The sequence below is a fragment of the Equus asinus genome, chromosome 17 (assembly GCF_041296235.1).
Source record: "Equus asinus isolate D_3611 breed Donkey chromosome 17, EquAss-T2T_v2, whole genome shotgun sequence".
NCBI lineage: Eukaryota > Metazoa > Chordata > Mammalia > Perissodactyla > Equidae > Equus > Equus asinus.
Window position 1 is genome coordinate 40521657 of NC_091806.1, and position 27968 is coordinate 40549624.

General features: G+C 40.2%; 2 protein-coding genes across 3 annotated transcripts in view; one reads left to right on the top strand and one right to left on the bottom strand.

Moving 5' to 3' along the window:
• On the top strand, nucleotides 1-27922 carry ASRGL1 (asparaginase and isoaspartyl peptidase 1). Of its 2 annotated transcripts, none has more exons than XM_044750065.2 (7): nucleotides 1-193; nucleotides 755-955; nucleotides 16120-16262; nucleotides 16834-16991; nucleotides 24877-24995; nucleotides 25837-25947; nucleotides 26535-27922. In XM_044750065.2, the coding sequence occupies exons 2-7, from the start codon at nucleotides 766-768 to the stop codon at nucleotides 26738-26740; spliced, it is 927 nt and encodes a 308-aa protein (XP_044606000.1). In that variant the 5' UTR covers nucleotides 1-193; nucleotides 755-765; the 3' UTR covers nucleotides 26741-27922. The 2 variants fall into 2 exon arrangements, with proteins under 2 accessions (XP_044606000.1, XP_044606001.1); XM_044750066.2 differs by having other exon boundaries at nucleotides 43-225.
• Nucleotides 20031-27968, bottom strand: part of AHNAK (AHNAK nucleoprotein) — a 138332-nt gene continuing 130394 nt past the window's right edge. The window contains exon 7 of the mRNA XM_070488000.1: nucleotides 20031-20226. The gene's annotated coding sequence lies outside the window, so the exon portion shown is untranslated. The remainder of the gene's footprint in view (nucleotides 20227-27968) is intronic.

A 27968-nucleotide genomic window follows, 5' to 3' on the forward strand; every position in this document is an offset into this window, starting at 1 on the left:
GGAGCTTTACGGTAATTCTGCGCGGCGGCCCCGCTCTCGTGCGCAGGCGCGGAGCCGTTGCCGGCGGAGCGGTTGCTAGTCCAGCGGTTTCCGGAACGGGCTCGCTGGGGGGCTGGAGCGTGCGGGTTCGGAGGCCGGCCGGGCGGCTCGACCCAGCCTGAAGCCCCGGCGGCCGTCTCCTGTGGGGTCCTGGGTAAGTCGACGGCCCTGCCGAGCACCCACCCGGTAAGCACCCTCCCGGTGCTGGGGATTCGAGGACGCAGGGCGCTGATCAGGTCCAGCCCTGAAGCCGCCCCGGGCCCCTCGGCGGGGAACAGGGGAGGGAGCGGGTGACACCTCTTTGGGGAAACCGAGGCCCGACGTGGAGCCCGGGAGGAGGGCTGGAGCGCTGGCTCCGGGCGCCACCCCCTCCCGTCCTCGGCCAGTGGCTCAGCACAGGGAGCCGGGGTTCTCCGGGGAAACTGAGGCCCGATGGCAGTCCAGAGGAGGCGGCGTGGGCTCTGGGTCCTGGAGCCCCCCCACTACCTCCACGGGGGCGGAGGGCGCCGCTCTCGGCTTTTCGTGCAAAGTTCAAACCGAGCCGCCTCTTTCCCCGCTCTGCGTCTCGGCAGACGACTGCCTGAGGCTGTGAACCCTGCCTCCCTCCTTAAGCAGAAACTGGACCTTGTCCCCAACGGAATCTCCGGAGGAGATGATGCCCGGTGCGATTTTCTTGGACGCTTTTCAATAACGCTTTCGTTTTCCTGATCCCTAGGATCCGTCGACATGAATCCCGTGGTCGTGGTCCACGGCGGCGGGGCCAGCCATATCTCCAAGGACCGGAAAGAGCGGGTGCGGCAGGGCATCATCAGAGCCGCCACCGTGGGTTACAACATCCTCAGGGAGGGAGGGAGCGCAGTTGACGCCGTGGAAAGTGCCGTGGCCGTCCTGGAAGATGATCCCGAATTCAACGCAGGTAGATTTGCCCTGCAACTAGTAAATGATGCCAAATCAAGTTAAGCCTCCCCCCCAAATAAATAGGCTCTTTCTAAAGTGTCAGTGAATCTGATCAGCTTTGTGGTAAAACAGTATGCTAAAGAGATTTAATTATTCTCTTTTTTTCAGTTGCTGAAGGTGGTTTAAAGAATTTTTAAACCCATTAATTCACCTTTTTTTCTGTAACCTGCTTCCTAGAATTCACATCCCGAGAGGCTTTATTTTTATTACGTGTTTTTGTGGGAGATGGGATGGATTATATGCCATAAACAGTACCCATTTTAAGTTTTGAAAAATGTATACACCTGTCCCATGTGTGTATAACTATACCACAACCAAGATCTAAAACATTTCCATCACCCCCAAAAGTTCCTTCATGTGGCTTTGAAGTTAACCCCCCCCACCACCAAATCCCCAGCACCAGGCATCCACTGATCTGCTTCTGTCACTACAGATGAGTTTGCATTCTCTAGAATTTCATAGAAATGCAATCATGCAGAGTGTATTGTTTTGTGTTTGGCTTCTTTCACTCAATCGAGCCTTTTTTGGAGTAATAATCGTCATAGCTACTATGAGTGTCTACTGTGTACCCAGTAAGGGTCTAAGAAATTTGTGTGATTAACTCACTCAATCTGCACTATAGTCCTATGCGTTAGGTATAATTATTATGCTCATTTCTCAGAAGAGAAAACTAAGGCACAAAAAGGTTAAGTAACTTGCTGGGAGACACTTCTTCCCTCTTTATTTTAAAATAGAAAACTTAAAACCTAGAGATTCAAATATTTCTTGGAATTATACCACCTACCCAACAACTATCAAGGAAAAGAATTTCAGGAAATCTTAACCAATTAGTCAGCAAATGTTTACTGAGTATTTGTTCTGTCCCATTGCCTCTGCTAAGTATTTTTTTAACACTTAAGAAAAATTTCCATAAGTGTGCCTGTCTATAGAATGAGGCATAACTGCATTTCATGTTTATTGAGCCAGAATTTTCTAGAAACTCCCCCCTGCCCGCAGGGGGAGCAGCCCACAGTTTCAGTGGGGGACTTGTTAAACTGTATGCCTGTTAGTAGTCGGGCCCCCTTGGCTGACAAACCCCGTCTTATTCACATAGGACCCTCATTTGGAGCAGGTCGTTCTGGTCTCCTGCCTTCTCTGAGGGGATCACTCATCTGCATGAACTGGGAAGAATGGGTTAGGGAATTGAGCAGCTGGTTCTCAGTTTCTTTGCTCTGCACCCAGAGCCTTCCTCCTGAGCCTCTCCCTTCTGATTTCCCAGATGACCGCTATTCAGCACATTGAGCAAGAAGAGAGTAGGGCTGAAAAGAAGGAAGTCAAAGATTTGGGGAGGAAAGGGGGACTTGTAACAGCATACTGTCTACATTGAGCTCTCTTTTCCATTTGCTTTTCCCAGCTGAGGTTGATATGAGGAAACGATATTTCCAGCAGCCTCTGCTATGATCCGCTAGGTTAATTATTTAGGGACTTTGTACAAAAAGCTGACTCCTGGTAGTTATTGAGCTAAGTGGCAATAATTAGCACTCATAACACAACTTATCTGAGTGTTTGTAATTAACACTATTTACATTGTATTCACATTTCACTATGGATTTCACTTTTGTTTAAAGCTTGTTCCATAATACTTAGTTTATTAAAAAGTAGTTTATTTATTAGAAACCAACACTGTAAAAGTTGGACTTTTAGATTTGAATGCTGGAACCATTCTTTAAAGACTTACTTATATTGGCAACCGAGTAATGACTTTGCTTTCGCTGGAGTTGAGCAATATTTACACAGAACTTTAGTTCATTTATTCTTCCTAAGTTCAATTTTATAAGCTGTCAAAGAGTCTGAGACAACAGGATTTTTATTTATCCACCCTCTTACAGAACTCCTTGTAATGTAACATCTGTAAAAGAAAAATCTGTGATGAGATCTAGGAATTTTTTGTTTGTTTTGAAGATTTCCCGGTGATTCTGAAGTACAACCAGATTTAGAATCCACTAGCCTAATACCATAACATTTTAATGAATTTTTGTGTGTCATTTGTATGTAGTAAAATGTCCCTTGTTTAGTGTACAGTTCTTTGAATGTGGCAAACAAAAATAGTCACGTAACCACCGCCACAATCAAAATGTAAAACAGTTCCATTACTCAAAAATTCTCCCATACCCCTTTGAGTCCACACATCCATTCACCTCTAGCCCCTGGCAACAACTCCTTTGTTTTCTGCCCCTATAGTTTTGCCTTTTCCAGAATGTCATAAATGGAATCATACAATATATAGTCTTTAGAGTCTGGATTCTTCACTTAGCATAATGCTTTGGAGGGTTATCCATGTTGACACAAGTCTTGGTAGTTCATCGCTTTTTCTTGTTGGGTAGTATTCCATTGTATGCATACACCACCATTTTAGTCATTTACCACCTAAAGGACATGTTCGATTTGGGGCCATTACAAATCACTGTAAACATTTGCATACAGGTTTTTGTATGAACGTGTTTTTATTTCTCTTGGGTGAATACCTTTGGTATGGGATTGCTGGTCATATGGCGAGTGTATATTTAACTTTATTTGAAACTGCCAAACTGTTCCATTCCCACCAGCGATGTATGAAAGTTCTAGTCACTCTGCATCTCCACCAACACTTGGTATTGTCAGTATTTTTCATTTTAGCCGCTCTAATAGGTGTATGGTAGAATTCATGCTAGTGTTAATTTGCATTTCCTTAATGGCAAATGATGTTTATTTTAACATCTTTCAAGTCTTTTGTCAATTCCTTTATAGGTTTTTTTTCATATTACTGAGTTTAAAGAGTTTTTATGTATTCTAGAAATAGGTCTTTTATCAGATACAGGCATACCTCGTTTTATTGTGCCCTGCTTTCTTGCACTTTGCTTTATTGTGCTTCACGGATGTTTTGTTTTTTACAATACCTTCTACCAGCAAAAAGATTATAACTTGCTAAAGGCTCAAATGATGGTTAGCATTTTTTAGCAATAAAGTATCTTTTAGTTAAGGTATGTGAGTTGGTTTTTAAGAGATAATGCTATTGCACACTTAATAGACTATAGTGTAAACAAAACTTTTATGTGTACTGGGAAACCAAAAAATTCCTGTGACTTGCTTTATTGCAATACTCACTTTCTTGCAGTGGTCTGGAACTGAACCTGCAATATCTCTGAGGTATGCCTGTATGTGATCTGCAGATATTTGCTGCCAGTCTGTGGCTTGTCTTTTCTTTGTCTTAACAATGTCTTTCAAAGAACAGAAGTTCTTAATATTTTTTTATTGAGGTCATATGGCTTTATAATATGTAATTTCAGGTATACATTATTATATATCAGTTTCTGTATAGACTGTATCATACTGACCACCAGTAGTCTAGTTTTTATCTGTCACCATACATATGTGCCCCTTTACCCCTTTAGCTCACCACCCCAACGCCCTTCCCCTCTGGTAACCACTAATCTATTCTCTTTGTCCATGTGTTTGTTTATCTTCTCCATATGAATGAAATCATATGGTGTTTGTCTTTGTCTGGCTTATTTCGCTTAACATAATACCCTCAAGGTTCATCCATGTTGTTGCAAATGGCACGATGTTGTCTTTTTTTATGGCTGAGTAGTATTCCATTGTGTGTGTGTGTGTGTATACATATACCACATCTTTATCCATTCATCAGTTGCTGGGCACTTGGGTTGCTGCCACATCTTGGCTATTGTGAATCATGCTGCAATGAACATAGGGGTGCATAGAACTCTTTGTGTTGTTGATTTCATGTTCTTCAGATAAATCCCCACTAGTGGGATAGCTGGATCATATGGTATTTCTATTTTTAACTCTTTGAGAAATCTCCGTCCTGTTTTTTCGTAGTGGCTGCACTCGTTTGCATTCCCACCAGCAGTATGTGAGGGTTCCCTTTTCTCCACATGCTCTCCGACACTTATTATGTCTCGTCTTGTTAATTACAGCCATTCTGATGGTCCCATTACTCAAAAATTCTCCCGTACCCCTTTGAGTCCACACCTCCATTCACCCCTAGGCTCTGGCAACAGCTCCTGTGTTTTCTTTCCCTATAGTTTTGCCTTTTGTGAGGTGATACCTCATTTTAGTTTTGATTTGCATTTCCCTGATGATTAGTGATGTTGAACGTCTTTTCATGTGCCTGTTGGCCATCTGTATATCTTCTTTGGAAAGATATCTGTTCGTAACCTCTGCCTATTCTTTGATCAGATTGTCTCTCTTTTTGTTGTTGAGTGGTATGAGTTCTTTATATATTTTGGAAATTAACCCCTTGTCAGATATATGATTTGCAAATATTTCCTCCCAGTTGGTGGGTTGTTTTCATTTTGTTCTTTATTTCCTTTGCCTTGCAGAAGCTTTTTAGTGTGATGTGGTCCCATTTGTTAATTTTTTCTTTTGTTTCCCTTGCCTGAGTAGACATGTTATTTGAAAAAAATTCTGGGGCCGGCTCCGTGGCCTAGTGGTTAAGTTTGCGTGCTCCGCTGTGGCGGCCCAGGGTTCGGATCCTGGGCACAGACATGGCACCACTCGTCAGGCTACATTGAGGCGGCATCCCACATCCCACAACTAGAAGGACCTGCAACTAAGATATACAACTGTGTACGGGGGGGGGGGGGGGGGGGGCGGGTTTGGGGAAGATAAAGCAGGAAAAAAAAAAAGAAAAGAAAATGCTACTAAGACCGATGTCAAAGAATATACTGCATATGTTTTCTTCTAGGAGTTTTATGGTTTCAGGTCTTTAATCCATTTTGAGGTAATTTTTGTGTGTGGTGTAAACAATGGTCTACTTTCTTTCTTTTGCACGTGGCTGTCCAGTTTTCCCAATACCATTTATTGAAGAGACTTTCCTTTCTCCATTGTATGTTCTTGGCTCCTTTGTCAAAGAGTAGCTGTCCATAGATGTATGGTTTTATTTCTGGGCTTTCAGTTCTGTTCCATTGATCTCTGTGCCTGTTTTGGTGCCAGTACCATGCTATTTTGATTACTATAGCTTTGTAGTATATTTTGAAGTCAGGAATTATGATGCCTCCAGCTTTGTTCTTTTTTCTCAGGATTGCTTTGGCTCTTCAGGGTGTTTTGTTGTTCCATATAAATTTTAGGATTCTTTGTTCTATTTCCATGAAAAATGTCATTGCCATTCTGATAGAGATTGCATTGAATCTGTAGAGTGCTTTAGGTAATTTGGACATTTTAACTATGTTTATTCTTCCAATCCATGATCGTGGAATATCTTTCCATTTCTTTGTGTCTTTTTCAATTTCTTTCAGTAATATCTTATAGTTTTCAGTGTATAGGTCTTTCACCTCCTTGGTTAAATTTATTCCTAGATATTTATTCTTTTTGTAAATGGGAGTATATTCTTCAGTGCTCTTTCTGCTAGTTTGTTATTAGTGTATAGAAATGTGACTGATTTTTGTATGTTCATTTTGTACCCTGCCACTTTGCTGTAGTTGTTGATTATTTCTGATAGCTTTCTGGTGGATTCTGTAGGGTTTTCTATAAATAAAATCATGTCATCAGCAAACAGCAAGAGTTTTACTTCTTATTTTCCAATTTGGATACCTTTTATTTCTTTTTCTTGCCTAATTGCTCTGGCCAAAACCTCCAGTACTATATTGAATAAGAGTGGCGAGAGTGGGCACCCTTGTCCCCTGTTCCTGTTCCCAGAGGAATGGCTTTCAGTTTTTTACTGTTAAGTATACTGTTGGCTCTGGGTTTGTCACATATGGCCTTTATTATGTTGAAGTGCTTTCCTTGTATACCCATTTTATTGAGAGTTTTTATCATAAATGGATGTTGGATCTCTTCAAATGCTTTTTCTGCATCTATTGAGATGATCATGTGATTTTTATTCCTCATTTTGTTGATGTGGTCTATCACATTGATTGATTTGCAGATGTTGAAACATCCCTGCATCCCTGGTATAAATCCCACCTGACCATACTGTATGATTCTTTTAATATATTGCTGTGTTTGATTTGCCAATATTTTGTTAAGGATTTTTTCATCTGTGTTCATCAAAAATATTGAACTGTAATTTTCCTTCTTTGTATTGTCCTTGTCTGGTTTTGGTATCAGGGTTGGCCTCACAGAATGAGTTAAGAAGCATTCCATCTTCTTCAGTTTTTTAGAGTAGTTTGAGAAGTATAATTATTAAATCTTCTTTGAGTGTTTGGTAGAATTCTCCAGAGAAGCCATGTGGTCCTGGACTTTTGTTTTTTGGGGAGGTTTTTGATTGCTGTTTCAATCTCTTTACTTGTGATTGGCCTATTCAGATTCTCTATTTTTTCTTGATTCAGTTTTGGAAGGTTGTATGAGTCTAAGAATTTATCCATTTCTTACAGGTTATCCAATTTGTTGGCATATAGTTTTTCATAGTATTCCCTTATAATCCCTGTATTTCTGTGCTATGCATTCTAATTTCTCCTCTTTCATTTCTAATTTTATTTATTTGAGCCTTCTGTCTTTCTTAGTCTAGCTAAGGGGTTGTCATGTTTGTTTTTCTTCTCAAAGAACCAGCTCTTGGTTTCATTGATCCTTTCTGTTGTTTCTTTAGTCTCTATTTCATGTATTTGTGCTCTAGTTTTTATCATTCACTTACATCTGCTGATTTTGGGCTTTGTTCTTCTTTTTCTAATTCTGTTAGGTGTAGTTTAAGATTACTTATTTGAAACTTTTCTTCTTTGTTGAGATAGACCTGTATTGCTATAAATTTCCCTCTTAGGACTGCTTTTGCTGCATCGCATAAGAGTTGGTGTGTTGTGTTTTCATTTTCATTTGTCTCTAGATATTTTTTGATTTCTCCTTTGATTTCTTCATTGATCCAGTGGTTGTTCAGTAGCATGTTGTTTAGTCTCCACATATTTGTGACTTTCCTAGCCATTTTCTTGTAGTTGAGTTCTAGTTTCATAGCACTGTGGTGGGAAAAGATGCTTGATATGATTTCAGTCTTATTAAATTTATTGAGACTTGCCCTTTTTTTTGTCGGGCCTGAACCATATCTATGTGGTGGTGTCAAAAATTTCCCCTTTTGTTGTCACCTTTGTTCTCTTCTTCCATGGTGATTTCTTAAGCCTGTAGAAGGAAATCTTTTACTGGGTTAGCAGAGTTAATAGAAAGTAGCAGGCATTCTCAAGGCTGTACAACATATCCACCTTGATAATGTCTTTGCTTATCATTTAAGTAAGACCCAGCTGTAAACCAAATTAGATAATAGAATGCAGTCATGGTCAGTTTCTTCTGGTGGTGCTGGAAGCAAGGTAGCAGGGTTAAGATAGTGAATAATATTTACCTACACAATATAACTTAAGATGGTTTATCATTTACTTGACAATGCTTCCCATGCAATTTACCATACCAGACAAGCTTAATTAGTTAAGTATCTCCTTCTCTATAAAAAGAGAGCAAATTTCTTTGAGAAGTCCCAGGGGCCCTCTGAAAATTTTCAAAGGAAAAAAAAAAGAAAGACTTTTGAAAAATTTAAAATTCACTTAGGTTATGAATTGGGGGGAAAGCTGTCAAAAATATCAAAAGATTTTAAAACACTTGGTCAAACAAGATCAAGTGTTTGCTGATCTTGTGTCACCATGAAACAGTGGTCACTGTGAAAAAATGCTTATTCATTTAACCAAAGTGAGACTCACTCAAAAGTAAAGAAAACCTTTTATAATCTCTTTATCAAGAGCAAACTAAAAGTCCAGGAAAATTATCCTTTTAAGAAAGAGAAAAACAAATTCTAATTTTTGTACCAGCTTACTTTTGGTATTAAAACTTATTCACTTAATTAAATTTATTTCAATCCTGGCCAACTTGACCATGCACAAAACTCTTTCCTCAGCATTTTTTTACCCACAAATCTTCTGTAACTTTTTTACATTCAGAATTTATCCCATGCCTTCTTTCCTTCATAGTACTTTAGGACAAATTTATCTTTCTTAATAAAACAAAAATATTTACATTTTTAATACCTTCTTTACTGAAAGCAAGCATCTTACTTTCCCTGAATACAAGGATATTTTCCTTATTAAATTTTAGTAGCTTTAGTCACATATATTAATTAGAATTTTTAACCCTTAGAGACCTTAATTTTTAGTGAAAACTAAGAAGTAAGCAATTATAAACTGTCTTTTACATTAGCATGCTGTGGCTAGGCAAATTTGTAAATACTTTTTATAATTTCTAGAAACATGCTACTTCCTAGTACAATTTTTAAATAAAATAGAAACTTGTTTAATGTTAGACCAGAACATTTCTTTAATTTCTCTTTAATAAGAAGCCAAAAGTAGATAAACCTATACCTAATCATTAACATTTAATATTTTATCTTGCATGGGAATGTCCTAGATACTCAATAAATTTTATCATTGAACTCAATTAGCAAAACTCTAAGGTTTCAATTACCAAAAGGTTTTGAAATTAAGTACAGGGGACGGCCCTGTGGCTGAGTGGTTAAGTTTGCGCACTCCACCTCGGCCACCCAGGGTTTCATGGTTTGGATCCTGGGCGCGGACGTGGCACCACTCGTCAGGCCATGCAGAGGCGGCATCCCACATATCACAACTAGAAGGACCTACAACTAGAATATACAGCTATGTACTGGGGGGCTTTGGGGAGAAGAATTAAAAAAAAAAAAGGTTGGCAACAGATGTTAGCTCAGATGCCAATCTTTAAAAAAAAACAAAAAAGTACATACACCATAACATGTAACTACTATTAAAAAGTTCACCTAATGTTTTTATTTGTTTCACATCTATTTAGTTTACTTGTTCCCATGCTGATGACTCTGAAAACATGTTTATGTTAATCAAACCAACAAACTTACATAAGCTTTCACTTGCCAAAGATGGTTTTATATTATGTTAACTTGAAACACATTTGGGTTAGTTTCCATTACATTTATATAAGTGCTTACTTGAAGCCAATTAAATAGAGCTCTTTAAAAATTATACCGTCTGGAGGTGAAAATGTCACACACATATAACATACATATAGACAAACATACGCAGAGACTCCACAGCAGTTGTTTAAAATTACTGCCATGAGTCAGATGCAATAATATAAGGTCTCACTAGTTATGAAAGAATAATGAAATTCAAGTTTTGTTTTAAGCTTTTTCTACTAATGTTTGTGGAGAAGACACTCAAGATGCTAGATTTTGGGCGAGGGGGTTCTTATAGCTGTTTTTCTTGCCATTTTTCCTTTTTTTTTCCTTCAGTTTTAGGAATTGGTGATGGGCTGGGTGACAGTTCCTAGAGAGGTGGGGCAATAAGACTTTTTGAGATAAAGGAAATAGGTGGGATCTGAACTGCCTCTAGAGCTCCTTTCCAATTTTGCCAGTGTTTTAGGTTGATCAGCTTCCAGTTTGGCTGGATTTCTGATTGTAAGTTACTAATTCTTTCAAATATCTTGTCAGCTTTCACCTGGGACAAACAGTAACAACATGGCAGTATTGAACAATTCCAGTAATCTTTTTTTTATTGCTGTAACATTGGATTATAACATTATATAGCTTTCAGATGTACATCTTAATATATTTGGAATCTGTGTAGATTACATCATGTTCACCGCCCAAAAACTAATTATAGTCCATCACCACACATGGGAGCCTAATCACCCCTTTTGCCCTCCCCCCCTTCCCCTGTGTAACCACCAGTACAATCTCTGTTGCTATGTTTTTGTTTGTCGTTGTTTTTATCTCCAGTAATCTTTAGTGTAGCAGTTTCCCAGGAAGTCTCTGAGCCTCATTAACTCTGGTAGTAGATCCTGGGGATGTCTGTAGAGCCATTACCTAATATATTTTCCTTTAGGTACCTTTTATAACTTAACTTTCTATTAACAAAACTTTCAATAAGGTTATTTTGGAATTTTGAAGTCTTTGCCTTTAAGTGCACTCCTTAAATAATCTTATGGAATCAGAACATTCCTTCTAGTGGCCAGTGTAATTCCCCTGAGGCTGGCAGCAGTTTGGTAGGACCCTTAGCCTCGAATGGAATGCAACCTACATTTCTGTCTGACTATCTCTGACCGCAAAATGGGGTGCAACCACATTTTTATCTGACCATATTTTGGGACCCCAACCTGACATTTTTATGCTAAGCCCTCAGGACACAGAGCAAGCTTGGTAAGCTTTGGCTTTGTTTTCATTCTTTGTAAATATTTACAGCTTCCAGAACCTTTAGTTTGAGCGGTTGTGCTGGAAGTGGGCAAGCTCGTCTCTAAAAGTTTCTCTGTTACCTTGCTCTTAAAAAGGAGCCCCACAGTGGCCACTGTAATTTTTAATTATCCTGGGTTATCTCATCAGTTGTTTACAGGTATTCTCATTTCATTGAGCACTTGCAACTTTCAGCATGAAGCCAGCCAGAGTTCTGAGGGGAGGCTGCCCTTTCAGGAACTGGTCGTCTTTTAGAAGCTCAATTTCCCATTTTTCTTTTAGTTTTATTTTAATATAAAGTCTGAACATTTCTAGGAACAGTGTAGTGGGTTGTAAATGTGCTTCTTGTGAGTGTTACTCCCTAAAGAAAGGTCCTAAACTCTCTTATATGCTTCACTTTCTCCTGCCTGCAGTCTGAAACTACCATGGGAGCTCAGAACACGTGGGCGACCAAACCTCATAGTGCGTCCCTGGACAAGCTGTCAGTTAATTAAAGTGAAGGATCACTGTGGAACTCCCTATGAGACTGCTGCTCATCTCAAGGCTCAACCTCAGACACTCCCATCTGGTTCTCAGTCGCTTGAGAACACCTTATGGCTGGGAGGAGCTGGTGTCCCGTCTCTTCAGAGCTGAACAAGTTCAGACTCTCATTTCTCTATCAAGCAGTTTGTTCAGACTTTATAAACACAACTCCTTCCAATTTAAAGCCAAATTACAAAGGTCAGCCTGCCCCGTTCACTCCAAAGTTCCCCCTAGGCTCCTCTGGCCTAGGAAATTCTTCCTAGGTTTCTCTTTCCTAGCAATTTCCCCCTCAGGTTCCTCTTACCTTGGGTGTGTAGTGGTACCCCCTTAAGACACCTAGGCCAGAACTTTGAAACTGCTACCATCAGTATAAACTCTGGACCACCAACTTAAAAGAAGGAGGTTCCTGTTTCAGGAGAACTCACTGGGGTTACCTGAAGAATGCAGTGATCTGGGGGGTGCTCAAAGGGCCCCTCTTGGTACAGAGCGCTGGTTCAGTGTAGATTCCAGGTGGTCTCCAGTGGGTTTCTCTGAAATCCTGCTGTGACTATGCCAAGAAATGTCAATACAAATAATCCATAGTCAATCTGTAAATCAAAATTGGGATGAGTTTATTATGAGCCAAGTTTGAGGACTATAGCCCAGGGCCTTCTTTCCCCAAGGAAGGAAGGGCACTGAAGAAGTGAGGTGTACAGAGTGGTTACATACCATCTTGAAAGAAAGACCATATATCACATGTGATAGGAATGCTTGTGGAATGTCAGGAGATGCTTAGCTGGTGCAGCAGGTTGGTGATTAATCCTTTATCTCCAGGAAGAGATGCTTATCCTTAGAGAAATGCCGACATGGGGGTAAGCTACATCCCTATCCTTAAGGGCATCATTCGTGTCTTTGGGACATAGTAAATGTTTAAAGCAGATGTACAACACATGCTCAACAGGCCACTTCAGGCCCTTTTGGAAAAACAAGGTCAGGCCGAATTAGTTTTAAATCAAATGGCTTCCTCATATACTCCAATATATACTATTGCTTTTCATTTATTTGTCAAAAATTTTTAATTAAGAAATCAGTTTCTTTAATAGGTATGAGACTATTCAGGTTATCTGTTTCTTCTTTGAACTTCAAAGAACTAACTTTTGGTTTGGGGAGGGTTTGTGGATTTTCTTGTTTTTTTCTTTTGCTGTTTTTCTGTTTTGCTGTTTTCTGTTTTGAATTTCATTGATTTATCTTTATCTCCTTTCTTTAGCTTACTTTGGGAATAATTTGCTTTTCATTTTCTTGGTAGATCATTAATTTGAGATTGTTCTTTTCTAATTCAAGGATTTAATGCTTTAAATTTTACTCTTAAGTATTGCTTTGGTTGCATCCAAGTTTTTACATGGTGTCTTCTAATTTCCCTTGTGAGTTTCTCTTTAAAGCATGGGTTATTTACAAGTGTGATACTAAATTTCCAAATATCTGTGGATTTTCCAAATAGTGCTGATTTTTAATTTAATTCTGTTATAATCAAAAAACATATTTTGTGTGATTTACATTCTTTTAAACTTTGTAAGCTTTGTTTTTTGGCCCAGAATATGATGTATCTTGGTAAATATCATATTTGCACTTAAAAAGAATCTATATTCTGCTATTGTTGGATGGAAAGTTCTGTAAGTCTCAATAAGGTCAAGTTGGTTGATAATGTTCTTTGGATCTTCTCTATCTGGATTTTCTGTCTATTTCTATTGGTTACTGAGAGAGGAGTGTCTTTAACTGTAATTATGGATTTGTCTATTTCTTCTTTGTGTTTGTTTAGTTTTTGCTTTATGTATTCTGAAACTTGTTTGGTGCATGGATTGTTGTCTTCTTGGTAAATTGATCCCTTTGTTAGTACTTAAGGAATGTTAAATAACAAGGACATTATTCTGAAGTATGCTTTGCCCAATATTAATATTGCTGCTCCAGCTTTCATTTGATTCATTTTGGTATGGTAGAACTTTTCTGTTCTTTTACTTTAACCTATTTGTGTCTTTACATTTCTTTTTTGTTTGTTTTTTGAGGAAGATTAGCCCTGAGCTAACATCTGCCAATCCTCCTCTTTTTGCTGAGGAAGACTGGCCCTGAGCTAACATCCATGCCCATCTTCCTCTACTTTACATGTGGGACGCCTACCACAGCATGGCTTTTGCCAAGCAGTGCCATGTCCACATGTGGGATCTGAACCAGTGAACCCCAGGCTGCCAGGAAGTGGAATGTGCGAACTTAACCGCTGTGCCACCTGGCCAGCTCCTGTGTCTTTACATTTCAAGTGGATTTCTTATAGGCAGCATATGATTGTGTCTTATCCTTTTATGCAACTTTACAATCTCTGCTTTTTATTGAGGTGTTTAGACCATTTACATTTAATGTGATTACTGATATGGCTAGGTATAAATCTTTCATCTTGCTATTCATTTTCTATTTGTCCAATATATTCATTGTTCATTTTTTCTTCTTTTTATGTCTTTTTCTGCATTTTTTAGAATAATTGAAGGTCATTTATGATTTCATCTTACCTCCTTTGTTGGCCTACTAACTAAACCTTTTTTTTAAGGAGTGTCTTAGGGTTTGTAGTACACATCCTTCACTTATCACCATCTATCTTCAAGTACTATAGCACTCCATGTGTAGTGCTTATGACACTGTAACTGCATACTTCTGTTTCCCCTTTCATAACCTTCATGCTCTTGTTGTCATGTATTTTACTTCTGTGTGTATTATCAATTGTCCAATACATCCTTATTATTTTTCCTTTAAACAGTTATATTTTAAAGATGTTATAAAAATAAAGGGAAAAAATATTTCTGCTTATCCACATATTAGCTATTTCTAGTACTCTTCATTCCTGTGTGTGGATCCTGATTGCTATCTGCTATCATTTTCCTTCTGCCTGAAAAACTTCCTTTAACATTTCTTGTATTGCACATCTGATATTGATGCATTCTTTCAGCTTTTATATGTCTGAAATGTCTTTGTTTTCGGTTTTGTATTTTGTTTTTTAATTTGAGGAAGATTGTCGCTAAGCTAGCATCTGTGCCAGCCTTCCTCTATTTTGTTTGAGGAACGCCTCCAGAGCACGGCTTGATGAGCAGTGTGTACATCTGCACCTGGGATCAAAACCTGCCACCAAAGGAGAATGCGTGAACTTACCGCTATGCCACCAGGCTAGCCCCTTTGTTCTCAGTTTTTGAAAGATACTTTTGCTGGGTATAGAATTCCAACTTCACAGCTTTTTTCTTTCAGGTCTTTAAAGATGTTGCTCCATGGCCTTCCTGGCTTACATCATTTCTGACAGAAATATGCTATCAATCTTATTGTTTTTCCTTTCTACCTGATAGTGTGCCTGGATGTAGTTGTCTTCATATTTCTTTTGCTTGGAGTTTATGAGCTTCTCAGATCTGTGACTTTATAGTTTTCATAAAATTTAAAAATTTTTATCCATTATTTCCTTAAATATTTTTTTTGTTCCTCTGCCTCACCTCTCCTTTTGGGAACTCCAATTATACAGACATTGGGCTTCCTGAAATTGTCCCTGAGTTCAGTGATGCTCTGCTCTTTTTTTTTCTTCTTCTTCTTCTTTTCTTTTCAGTTTTAATGTTTTTCATTTTGGGTAGTTTCTATTGCTGTATCTTAAAGTTTGTAAATCTTTTCTACTGCAGTGTCTGATCTGGTGTTAATACTATCCAGTGTATATTCATTTCAGACTTCTTTTCTTTCGTCTCTTGAAGTTCTGTTTGGGTCCTTTTATATTTTCCTCCACATTCTGGTATATATGGAATATAGTTGTAACAGCTGTTTTAGCATCTTTGTCTACTGCTTCTATCATTTGTGTCGTTTCTGGGTCTGTTACTGTCAGTTGAGTGTTTTTCTCTTCATTATGGGTCACGTTTTCCTGTTTCTTTGGGTGCCTGGTAATTTCTTATTGGATAATTCACACACATTGTGAATTTTACCTTGTTAGGTGCTGGATATTTTTATAATCCTTTAAATATTCTTGAGCTTTGTTCTTATCCCATTTTTCAGATGAGGCAACAGGCACAAAGAGGCTAAGAATAGCTAGACTTATAGACATTATCTAGGCAGAGAAAGCTGGAGAAAGAGTGCTACTGATAAAGAGAACAGAATGTGCAAGAGTGAAGAGGAATGACACAGTAATGAGAGCTTATGGCACTGTCAGAGAAACCTAGTATTTCAGTAAAGCATAGCCAAGGAGAGGAGATGTGGCTAGAAAAGTAAGTCAGAGGCCAGATCAGAAAGCGCTTCATACTTTTTATTGTGTGGGTCATGGGGTGCCAAGTCAGATTTGTGTTTTAAAAATTTTTCCTCTGGTAATGGGGTAGAGGATGAATTGAAGTAGGCAGCCTAGAGGAAACTAAACCCATTTCTAAATTCATAACTCTTCTTTTTCAACTTCTTTTTGGTTTTAGGTTGTGGATCTGTCTTGAACGTAAATGGGGAAGTTGAAATGGATGCCAGTATCATGAACGGAAAAGACCTGTCTGCAGGAGCCGTGTCTGCAGTCCGCTGTGTAGCAAATCCCATTAAACTTGCGCGGCTTGTTATGGAAAAGGTATATGTGATACTAAAGCATCCTTCTCCTACGGAATTGTTGCTTGTGTACTCTGGTGACTAAAAGGGGTCTGACTGTAGGAACTACTTACGATCGCTGTTGTCCTAAAATTATATAAAAGAATGGAAGCCATGTTATTTAAGTTTCTCGACTAAGCCAAGATTCTGACTCTGTTGACAACGTAGTTTGAATAGTAATCATTTAACCAGTGATTACTTTGTTTTCATGCTATCTTCCTGTATTTTCTTCAGCCTTCTCTCCACACGTATAACACACACGAACTCAACACACCCACTGGTCAATAGCATGTGTCAAATAAAAATGGATTAAGTTCGCTAAATTTAAGATTGTACGTAAGTCACATTCCTAGTAATATTCCACCATTTTTGAGTTTTTTTCAAAATACAAAAGCTCAGCGGACCAGGATCTTTCCAGCATCCAGAAAAGCAAGCCAGTGGAATCTGCATTTTTGACGCTTTGTACCCAGAGAGAAGTAATTATTTCTACACAGTTCAAACAGATTTTAACTTTTTCAAAAAACTAACCATTTTCCCTTTCTTTCTGGCTCTAGACACCTCACTGCTTTCTGACTGACCAAGGTGCAGCAAAATTTGCAGCAGCCATGGGGGTTCCAGAGGTTCCTGGAAAGCAGTTGGTAACAGAGAGAAACATAAAGCGCCTTGAAAAGGAGAAGCATGAGAAAGATGCTCAGAAATTAGACTGTCAAAAGTAAGTGTCATCTGCGGCTCATGTGTTTGGGATTTATTCAAGTGTGAAAGTTTGACAGATATCTGGTTATCCACAGTTCTTAAGTAAATCTAGTATCACTTGGTAGTTTCAGTTTTCACACAAAATAGTTCACACTAAATAAAGGAAAAACTGCTCCTTTCTTAAATTTAACCTCATTTATTACTCCTGTGACTAGCAACTTGAATTAGGCTACCAGAGTTCCTCTCCTACGTAAATTAATAAGAGAATGCCTTGTGTTAATGTGTTAACTATCTGGACGCTTCTTGATCGGTTTGTTGTCTTAAGTACAGGAGTCCCCCTTATCCACAGTTTCACTGTCAGTGGTGTCAGTTACCCCTAGTCAATTGCAGTCTGAAAATATTAAATGGAAAATTCCAGAAATAAACCATTCATAAGTTTTAAATTGCACGCCAGTCTGAGTAGTGTGAGGAATCTCTCGCCCTCCCACTCTGTTCTGCGGAGAGGTGAATCATCCCTTTGTTGATCGTATCCGTGCTGTGTACACTCCCTGCTCATTAGTCACCTAGTAGCTGTCTCGGTTGTCAGAGCGACAATCATGATATCACAGTGCTTGTGTGCAAGTAACCCTTATTTTACTTAATAATGGCCCCAAAGCCAACTTTATTATTAGTTATTCTTGTGGATCTTTTACTGTAACTAATTTACACATTAGACTTTATCAAACATAGTATATATATGGTTTGGTACTGTCCAAAGTTTCAGGCATCCACTGGGGGTCTTGGAATGTATCCCCCTCAGATCGGGGGGACTACTGTAGACTAAACAGGTTCTCTGTGGTCTAGTGTACCCTGTGAACTTACTTAAGCGCTCTTTCATAGAGCAGAGAAATCAGTAAACTCTGATAAGTTTGAGTTAATTATATGTTCTGAATTACAGTTTTCTTTGTTAGAGATTTCAGAATCCCAAATAAAAGCCCCCTTATTTAAAGAAAATTTGAATATGGCCTAGGAGTTTATAATGGAATATAATCTGTTGACTCTGTGCACTTTTTTAGATTTGTAATTTAACCAGAGATACACTTTAGTATCACCTGGGGAGCTTTTTTAAAATATACATGTCTGAGCCCTTCCCCAGGGAATTTAATAGGTATGAGGTAGAGAGACTAGGCAGCTGTATTAGGAAAAAGTTTCCCAGGTAATTCTGATGTGTCCCCGGGTTGAGAATCTGTTTTACCAGATTGGCCATGTGTTGATGGCTTTTGATAACCTTACCAAGTGTGCTGTTGTACCTGTGGGCTAGAGTCACAGGAACGGGGTTGCTTCATCAATGGTTCAGGTACATTTTCATAGATGTTGCCACATTGCTTTCCAAAAATTCTGCAACAACACATCTCCACCAGCCAGTGCTACTTTTACATTTAAGCAAGAGGGGCTCCTTCCCTGGGCCCTGCACTTTAGAAGGCCCTCATATCACAAATACACAAAACAGTTGGTTTATTACAGATACATGCGGCATCTCTGTCACTCAGCAGTGGCACAGCATCACCCATAACCCTCATCATCTGCCCTTGTGACTAACATCATTCAGCCCCCAGCAAAACGCTTCTCTGCGTCTCTTGCTCTGTCTTGGAAGCAAAGCCACCTAAGTCTAAAGGTTTATGGATTGTGCCCCTGCTGACATCAGAAATGGACACTACTTTGGAACGTGGGGAAGAATTGAACAGCACAAGGACTTAGGTAAGAGAAAAAGACAAATTAACTTGTCAAATAAATTCTTGCATAATGAAGTGTCGTTTCCCAGTCGTGCCCAGTGCCCATTTTCTCTACATGTTTCAATTTATGGTTCTGGAGGCATTTGTGGAATAGTACAGTATCTGCAAGACTTGCACGTGAGGGCGGATGCCTGTTACTCTTGAATTTGTGTATGTGTAGGTCTAGACGGCACTGTCCAATAGAAACGCGAGAGCCACGGAGGCAATCTGCAGTTTTCCAGTCGCCACATTTAAAAAAAAATAAACAGGTGAGATTAATATTAAGTTTAACCCAGTATACCCGAAATATTAGCATTTCAACATGTAATCAATATAAATCAATGTAAATCCAGTATAAAATTTGATAAAATTTGATATTAAATATTCAAAATCTGATGTGTGATTTACACTTCCGGCGCATCTCGCTGTGGACTGCCCACGTTTCCAGTGCTCAGGAGACCCATGTAGTTAGTGGCTGCTGTATTGGACAGCACAGGTCTAGATAGAACCTGTGTGCAGAACCAACTCTTTATGTCAGCAGCTAAATGAACACTGAATATTAGAGTTGTGAATGGTTTTATTCTTACAAGAATATTTAGAAGATTTAGTTAAATTTTCAATAATGTTAAAAATTTCAGCTTTTAAATAATTTTGATTTAAAATGTTAATTCATTAATTATAATTCATATTTCGATTTTAATATTAATAATTTTGTATAATTTAGAAAAAACTAACTTTGTGAAATTATATCTGAAAATTGCTTTTTTTTAATTTGCTCTCAATTTTGGTGAAAATATGTTCTAATTTTGTACACTTTCAATATAATTCCATTTTACTTTTTAATCCCTAGATTGTTGAAAATGAGTGTAAGTCAAGATTTTGATAGAAAAAGAATACTTAAGAGGAACTCACAAAAGAAGAAAAAGCTGAAAGGAAAAAAGAAGCAAAAAATCTTCAAAGAAATGGTCTGCTTTCATTTGTAAAAACAAAACAGTAAAAGAAAGCAGTCTATGGGGCCGGCCCCGTGGCTGAGTGGTTAAGTTTGAGCGCTCTGCTTTGGGGGCCCAGGGTTTTACTGGTTCGAATCCTGAGTGTGGACACGGCACTGCTCGTCAAGCCATGCTGAAGCGGCATCCCACATGCCACAACCAGAAGGACCAACAGCTAAAAATACACAACTCTGTACCGGGGGGCTTTGGGAAAAAAAGGAAAAATAAAGTAAATAAATAAATAAATAAATAAAAGTAAGCAGTCTTCTTCCAGGATGATTCACATAAAATTCACAGACAGGACATTACAAATTATTTGCTCAATGAAGATTTAATTGTTTATCAAAACAATGAAAATTGTTGAGGCTGTTATTCTCATCAAGTCCATAACTTGAACAGTTCAGATGAAATCGCTGCAGCTTCGTGTTCTTTAGTAAAGGAGACTTCGTTGAGAATGATGAAGAGTCACATACACAGCGTTGGGGGGAAAAGACTGAATAAACAACAAATGATGCTGGAAAAAGCCAAGATAGAAAACATCAACGTAATGGTCTTGAAAGAATAATACAATGTGTCCAATATTTAGCCAAGCCTAACGATGCTTTTCATAGCACCACCAACACAGTGTTTACAGAAAACAACAGAAAATTTCTAGGTTTTGTAAAAATTATTTCAAAATTTGATAAAATGCCAAACATGTAGTTAGGACCAAAAATATTGAAACTAATGATCATTATCTAGGGTAGAGAATTCAAACAGATTTATTTAATTAAAGCGAGAGATAATATATAATTTTTTAAAAAATATTCAGTTCAACTAGAATGTACCGTGGTCAGAAGACATGTTGAAAAACTAACATTTAAAAGACTATCAGGGGCCCGCTGGCGCAGCGGTTAATTTCGCACGTTCCGCATCTCGGCGGCCTGTGGTTTGCCCGTTTCGATCCCGGGTGTGGACATGGCACCGCTTGGCAAAACCCATGCTGTGGTAGGCATTCCATGTATACAGTAGAGGAAGGTGGGCATGGATGTTATCTCAGGGCCAGGCTTCCTCAGCAAAAAGAGGAGGATTGGCAGTAGTTAGCTCAGGATTAATATTCCTCAAAAAAAAAGAAAAGATTATTAAAGGTGAGCCTGTGATAATGGAGCTAATATGGTTGGTAAATAAACGGTAAATAAGTATGAAGTTTGGCCGAGAATCCAGAGATATTCTATGTGACATGTGCAGTTCACAGTTTGAATTTGTTTCTAGGAGACAGGCCCTCCGCTGTGCCGATAATAATGACGTTGTGGGACAGTAGAGCATCCATTAACGCGATTTTCTAGATAGGCCCAAAGATGGAACAGCTTGATGAAACTTTCAGACTCATGGAGGGAATACCCACGAAATGCTGTTAGGGTCGTTAAGTTGAATTTAGATAGAAGAGTCGAGCAGAACCACAGACGACCCTCAAGGAGCAAGTCCTGGACTGTGGCAGAAGGTGAAGGTGATGGTGCATTTGCGCTGTGTGCAGTTCTTTAGTGTGAACTCTTCATTTCTATCGATAAGCTTAACAAAAGCTTGAAAAAAATTCGGCTGTTTCACTTTTAAAGGATTAAATTTTTTTTTAAAGTTTAGAAAAACAAAAGCAAAAATGCATGTTAAATACACAAGAAAAATGACATTCCAATAAAATATAAGCAAATTAAAACAAGGAAACAAATATTTGCCTAAGCTGAAGGAGAAGATTCGTGTACAAATGATCCTCAAACCAGTTTCTGTAGAGGCTCTTTTTCTGTTCATTATAAATCAAACCTTAGTACCACTTGAAGAAAGATTTGAACAGAATGCGACAGCATACTCCTGTTTTCAGTTTTTTTTATAATATACCATCATTGAAATTTGAAAGAACTTAAGATATTCTGCATGGATCTAAATACTGCTTGAGAGATGGTGAAAATGACTATACTAAGTGATTGTGATTTATATGATCAAATTAAAATACTTAGTAATATCTTCTGTGATAATTTACCATATGAACCCCATATATATATATCATTTGAGTGTGGTAATGTAAAAATCAGGATTCATTTCCAAATCTAAGCACTGCTTTAAGAAATAATTCCAGTTGCTACTGCCTCAGCAGAGTGAAACTTCTCCAAATTAAAATCAATGAAAAACTTGCTACGAACTACATTGACTGAAGAAAGGATGTTATTTGGCTCTTTGTCAATAGGATGCATGTTATGTGGAAATGTTGATTATAAGAACATAATGAGTGCTCCATGAAATGAAGGCAAGGAAAGTTAATTTCATGGAATAAATAACTTATGAATTATGGATATGTGTGTGTGGTTTTTTTCACTCATCCAGCCATCACCAGCTGATCAACAAAAGATCCAGATGTGCACAGTATTAAATTGTCATCACTGGTAGTTTGTCAGCTTTCATTCACATGAAAACCATAGCTTTACATACTTTTCAACATAGATTTGTCACGGTAAGAGGAGAGAACATATTTATAACTTCTAAATATAAAACATTTGGTGTGTGGGTCTCCATTTGCATTTGTATTTGTTTTTTTTTAAGGAAGGTCAGCCCTAAGCTGACATCTACTGCCAATCCTCCTCTTTTTGCTGAGGAAGATTGGCCCTGAGCTAACATCCGTGCCCATCTTCCTCTACTTTATATGCGGGAGGCCTGCCACAGCATGGCTTGATAAGTGGTGCCTAGGTCCATGCCCGGGTTCCGAATCCACAAACCCTGGGCCACCAAAGTAGAGTGTGCAAACTTGACCACTACACCACTGGGCTGGCCCCTGCATTTATATTCTTGTATGGACCCCTTGCACATGTTAAGTGTGGACCTGCCTCTAGTAATGACTGGGAGTGCCCCTTTCCTTATCTGGTGCGAGAAGAATGACATTGTCAGTTTACTTTGCTTTTCCCTGACTACTAACAAATTTGAGCATTTTCCATTTGTTTGTGGGTCATTCCTTTCTATGAATTTGCCTCTTTTTGTTCTATGATCATTTCTTCTCTTTAGTTTCATTTGCTATCAGTCCTAAAGCTATCTTCTCTGTTAAAAAAAATGTTCCCAAATCTGTTGATTTTTGTGAATGATGGAAGATAGGGTTCTTGTGTCTTCTAAACAGATGACCAGATTTCTCCTCCTCGCCCCTTGAATGCCAGGCTACATCTAGCTGCAGCTCACTCTCTCCATGTGGTTGCCTAAAAGGTACCTCCAGCTTCCGTCCCAAACTGAACTCTCTATTTCTCCACCTGACCCCCCTCCACACATACCAACCACAAAACAAAAACCTGTTCCTAATGTTCTGCACTTCAGTAAATGGTTCTTGCATCCTTTCAGTTCCTGAGGCCAAAAGCCATAGAGTTGTTGGTGATTTCTCTCTCTCACATGCAGTCCACCTGCAAATTCTATCGACTCTGCCTTCGAAATGTCCCCAGTCCAGCCTGCTTCTCACCCTTTCCACTGGAACCACCCTAAGAAGCCACTATCTCTTTAAGCCTCCTGACATCTCTATTTCCATGCTTCTCTCCTTCAGTCAACACAATAGTGAGAATAATGATTTTAAGATAAACTTTTTGTAAGGGTATAGCAGAGATGCAGAAGTACGTTAATCATGGGTGCACTTCTTGATGAATTTTCACCATGGCCACACCCACGTAATCGCCACCCAGATCAAGAAATAGAACATTGCTGGAAGCTGCCCCTCGTGGCCCCTTCCGTTCACGAGCCTCCCCCAAGGTAACCACTCATCTGACTGCTAACACCGTGGCTTCATGTTGCCTGTATGTGAACTTTATTTAAATGGAACCCTATAGTATGTGGGGTTTGGGGTGCCCTCTTTGATGATGATATTTCTGAGGTTCATCCGTTTGTTGCACATAGTAGTTTATTCTCGTTGCACTATAGTATCCCATTTCATGAATTTGTCACAATTTATCTACTCTACCTTTGGTGGACATTTGTGTTGCTTTCAGTTTGTTGTTTACAAATAGTACTGCTGTGAACATTTTTGTCCGCTTTTTTGGTGAACACATCTCTACATTTCTGTTGGAACAAACAGGAACATAAGAAAAAACAGAAACTGGAACTTAATTTTGAGAATGAAAGGGACACTGTGAATTAAGCTGGGACAACAGGCATAAATGAGGACTGTCCTGGGTAACCAGGAGGGATGGTCACCCTACCTGTCGGAGCCTTCATCATGTGGCTGCTGGCCGTCCCTCTGACCCTCCCACACTCTCCCTTGCCTTATTGTCTCCAACCACAGTGGCCTTGAAATTCTGTAAACTTGGCAAGTGTGTTCCTGCTTCAGGAACGTTCTTCCCTGGCAATCAGCATGGCTTGACCCCTCCTTCCTTCAGAGAGGCCCTATATAAAACAGCACCTCCCCACCGCCGCTCTCCCCATATTCTGCTGTCGTCATCTTAGTTTTTATTGCTATTTGAGTAAACCTGAAATTCTGATTGCTCTGTTATCCTCTGTCCCAAATGCAAGCTCCATGGGAGAAGGGACTCTGTCTGTCTAGGTCACTGCTGTGTCGCTGCGCTCACAACGGTGCCTCAAATACAGTTTATCATAGAGCACAGGTGTGGGGTATATGACTCTCGTACAATTTCTTCTTTTTTACTTGAAAACTTAGAATAAAATGTTAGGGAAAAAATTAACATTTTATCTTTACAGCAAGCCACATGAAACAGTCAAAGTGGACGGGCAGCATCAGCGTCACCTGGGAGGTTGTCGGAAATGCAGGGTCCTGGGTCCCACCCTGTACCTGTCAACTCAGGATCTCCGGGGGAGCCAGGGGATTCTTATGCACACTCAAGGTTGAGATGCACTCAATAATTTTTTCCCATTTTGTACATGGGGAAAGTGAGACACAGAATAAAACTTAAGTCACACAGCTAGAAAATGATGGGGCTGGGAGTGGATGTGCTCTTAAAGTTGAGGCCTAACAGAATGTCTCGCAATCTGACTGACGAGGAATAAAAAGCAGACTCGCTTTGCCCTCTCCGTGACCCAGGAATGTTGGCATCAAAATGCGTCCCGTTTGCCATTAACATACAATGGGGAACTTGAGTGGTATTAAGCTACACTGTTACTTGTGGGAGTGTTTCTCATCTTCAGCCTGTCACTTTTTTCTGTTTATTTTTGGCAGAAACTTGGGCACTGTGGGTGCTGTTGCCTTGGACTGCAGAGGAAACGTGGCTTATGCAACCTCTACGGGGGGCATCGTTAATAAAATGGTCGGCCGAGTAGGGGACACACCGTGTATAGGTGGGCTTGCTGGATGGCTACTGCTCCCACTTCCCCTATCCACAAGTTCTCATCCTCGATTCTCCGCCCCTCTCTCCTTGTCTTTCTTTCTTCGTGTCCCTCCTCTTCTTGGTGGCAGCTTCAGGATTTCTGGGAGTGGCAGTTGGACTGGAAGGCGTTGTTTAGGGCAGGCACTGCTTTCAGAGGGCATTTCAGAGGGCACTCAGCTCTCTGTTTCTCCTAGATTGCACATCTTTGGGGTGACCTGGGAGGGAGATGGGGGATGCCCCCGAGCTGCCCCATAGTGCCCCTGTCTCCTCTCCAGCCACAATGGCAGCATCTGCAGACTTGTTCCCAAAGGACCAAGTACACAAAACCTATTCCCAGGCCCGGGCTCAAGTTAGTGAAAGAAGAAAACAGAATTTAAGTTTGTAGTTTTTATATTTGAGTGGCATGAAAGAGACACACTGCTTCTACAGAGATACTACAGATCGAAATGTTCTTTGCATTAACCCTGAAGCACATTATCTAATTCCCAGGAGTGGGTCAGTGGGGGCTGTATGTGTTTCACTCTGTGCAGACTGGGTAGATATGCTTTGGGGCAAAGGAGGGGCTGTCCTGGTGTAGCTGCTCCTTGAAAGGTCAGGCCTCTTGTCCATGAGGCTCCTTCGTCCTCCTGATTTCAGGGTCGTCACATGGCGCTCACTAGTCCACCTGTGCATCCCAAGGTCGTGGCTACTAATCTGACCTTTGTCTACGCATTGCACTCTTTGGGATTTAATATTCATGTAGCATTAGACTTGTAATATGTGTTTGAGTTTCTTGACTATTGCTGCTCAGCACCATCGCCTTCTTTGAGCAGGATCTGGAGGTTATGCTGACAATGACATTGGAGCCGTTTCAACGACGGGGCACGGGGAAAGCATCATGAAGGTGAATCTGGCCAGACTCGCTCTCTTCCACGTGGAACAGGGTACGTAGAACAAGTTCATCCTCTCCAAAGACGAGTGAAGAGAAGCTGTTTATAAATAGATGCAGAAGTATGTGAAATCGTCCCTTTCTTGTTTGCTATAGATGTTGCTTTCAGGTTAACACTATTTTGGCTCCTTCCCACCTTCTGTTAGGATCTGGAGAAAAGCCTTTAGAATACCGTTTGTCATCCCACCAACTGGGAGAAGATATTTGCAAATCATATATCTGATAAGGGGTTAATATCCAAAATATATAAAGAGCTTGTACAGCTGAGCAGGAAAACCAACAGCCTGATCAAAAAATGGGCAGAGGAATGAACAGAATACCGTTTGTCTTGTGCATCTCTGGAGAAAGGAGCAGTAGAGAGGCTGTGAGCCTGGGTGTGGGAGACCAGGCGCTCTGCCCAGGCTGGTGCGAGGGCTCCGTCTCAGTGCAAGGAGGGTCTTTTATGTGAGGATCCTTCTCTGAAGCGTTCAAACAGAATTATTTACTAAAAGTCTTTGTTAATTCGCTGTGGGTTTTCATACTGCAAATGATTTTCCCATCAGATTCCTTTCAGTAACGTATGTTTCTCAACCTTGTTTTCAGGAAAGACGTTGGAAGAGGCTGCTGACATCTCGTTGGGTTATATGAAGTCGAGGCTCAAAGGTTTAGGTGGCGTCATCTTGGTCAGCAAAGCAGGAGACTGGGCAGTAAAGTGGACCTCTGCGTCCATGCCCTGGGCAGCCGTCAAGAACTGCAAGCTGCACTCCGGAATTGATCTTGACGACACCAGTGTCACGGACCTGCCCTAAGCCCTGGAAGATTGTATTCTAGATGCTAGCTTGGAGGTCAAGTACAGCTTCCTGTGTGGAGACTCAGCTTAATCAATTAGATGTAGAAATGGAAAAAGCCTGCAGTCTGTCACTCCTTTTGTTGCCTTGATCTGAGTGTTTGGTTGAGGGGTGGATTCTGAAGTGATAAGGGAAATGTCTGTATTAAGGTCAAAGTAAGACTAGTGAGCATGACAGACTCTGCTGAGCCTTTCTCGGGAGCTGAGCCCTTACCTTAGGTTAGAAAGAAGAAGAGACGTGATCGTAACACGGCAGGAGCTGCCTAGTGCGGGCAGTGCCCTTTGGAGGTGGGAGACCCGCGGCAGAGACGGGAGCTGCAGCCTGAAAGGCTTGTGGGATCCAGAGGAGAGCGACTCCCCAGGCTCTCTTGGTTGCAGACTTTCCCACAGGATCAGGGAGGGGCAGGAGGGGAGGGGAGGGCCCAGTGGAGGGATGTGAAAGTAAGACAGGAGCAGCAGCAGAGCAAGTGGGAGAAGTCCAGGTGAACCGCCACGTCAGCCTGTCGCAGAGTCCGTTTAGACAGCGGGTAAAAGAATCTGTGAGAGGGTAAACTGACTTCCAAGAAAGTTGAGATCTTCTCTAACTTGCTAATATGGACATGTTTCCAGACACTTTAAAGGGACCCTCTGGTAACCCGTAGCTCTCTAGTCTGGAGATGAAGGGTCCCAATGGAGACTGTGGCTCTCCTTCCAGTCTGAGGGCTTTCCTGGGCTCACACACGAGTCTGCTCACCTACTGTTTTCCCAGCAGCCAGCACGGCTGACCAGAGCCTCCACCTGCCGCAGACCCTCTGGGTCCTCATAGTGAGGAACACGGCTCGCAACCTCTCTCCTCTCCTGCCACAAGGCAGGGCCGATCCATGTGGAGGTGACGCCGTGACGTAAGGCGTTCTCATACTGTCCAGTGCTGTGGGGTCCTCCCCAGCTGAATCAGGTGTGTGTGCAATGTGGTCAGCATGGTGAAGAAAGTAATTTCCTTGGTGGAGCGTATTCCTATTAATCTCTCTTTACACAGGAAATGGTATTTCTGCTGTGACATATCTGCTCAGTTTTTTAGTCTGTCAGGGCTTATCTTCTCTCTGGAAAGAAATTGCTTAACTTTAAATTCCATGTGCCACTAATAAAATGTATTTTGAAAGAATAACAGTGTGGTTAGGAGTCACTGTTGACGAAGACCAGAATGTACACGA

Coding starts and splice junctions, on each gene's coding strand:
- ASRGL1 (XM_044750065.2), top strand. CDS start 766: ATGAATCCCGTGGTCGTGGTCCACGGCGGCGGGGCCAGCCATATCTCC. Junction 956..16,119: donor TGATCCCGAATTCAACGCAG/GTAGATTTGCCC, acceptor TTTTGGTTTTAG/GTTGTGGATCTGTCTTGAAC. Junction 16,263..16,833: donor CGCGGCTTGTTATGGAAAAG/GTATATGTGATA, acceptor TTCTGGCTCTAG/ACACCTCACTGCTTTCTGAC.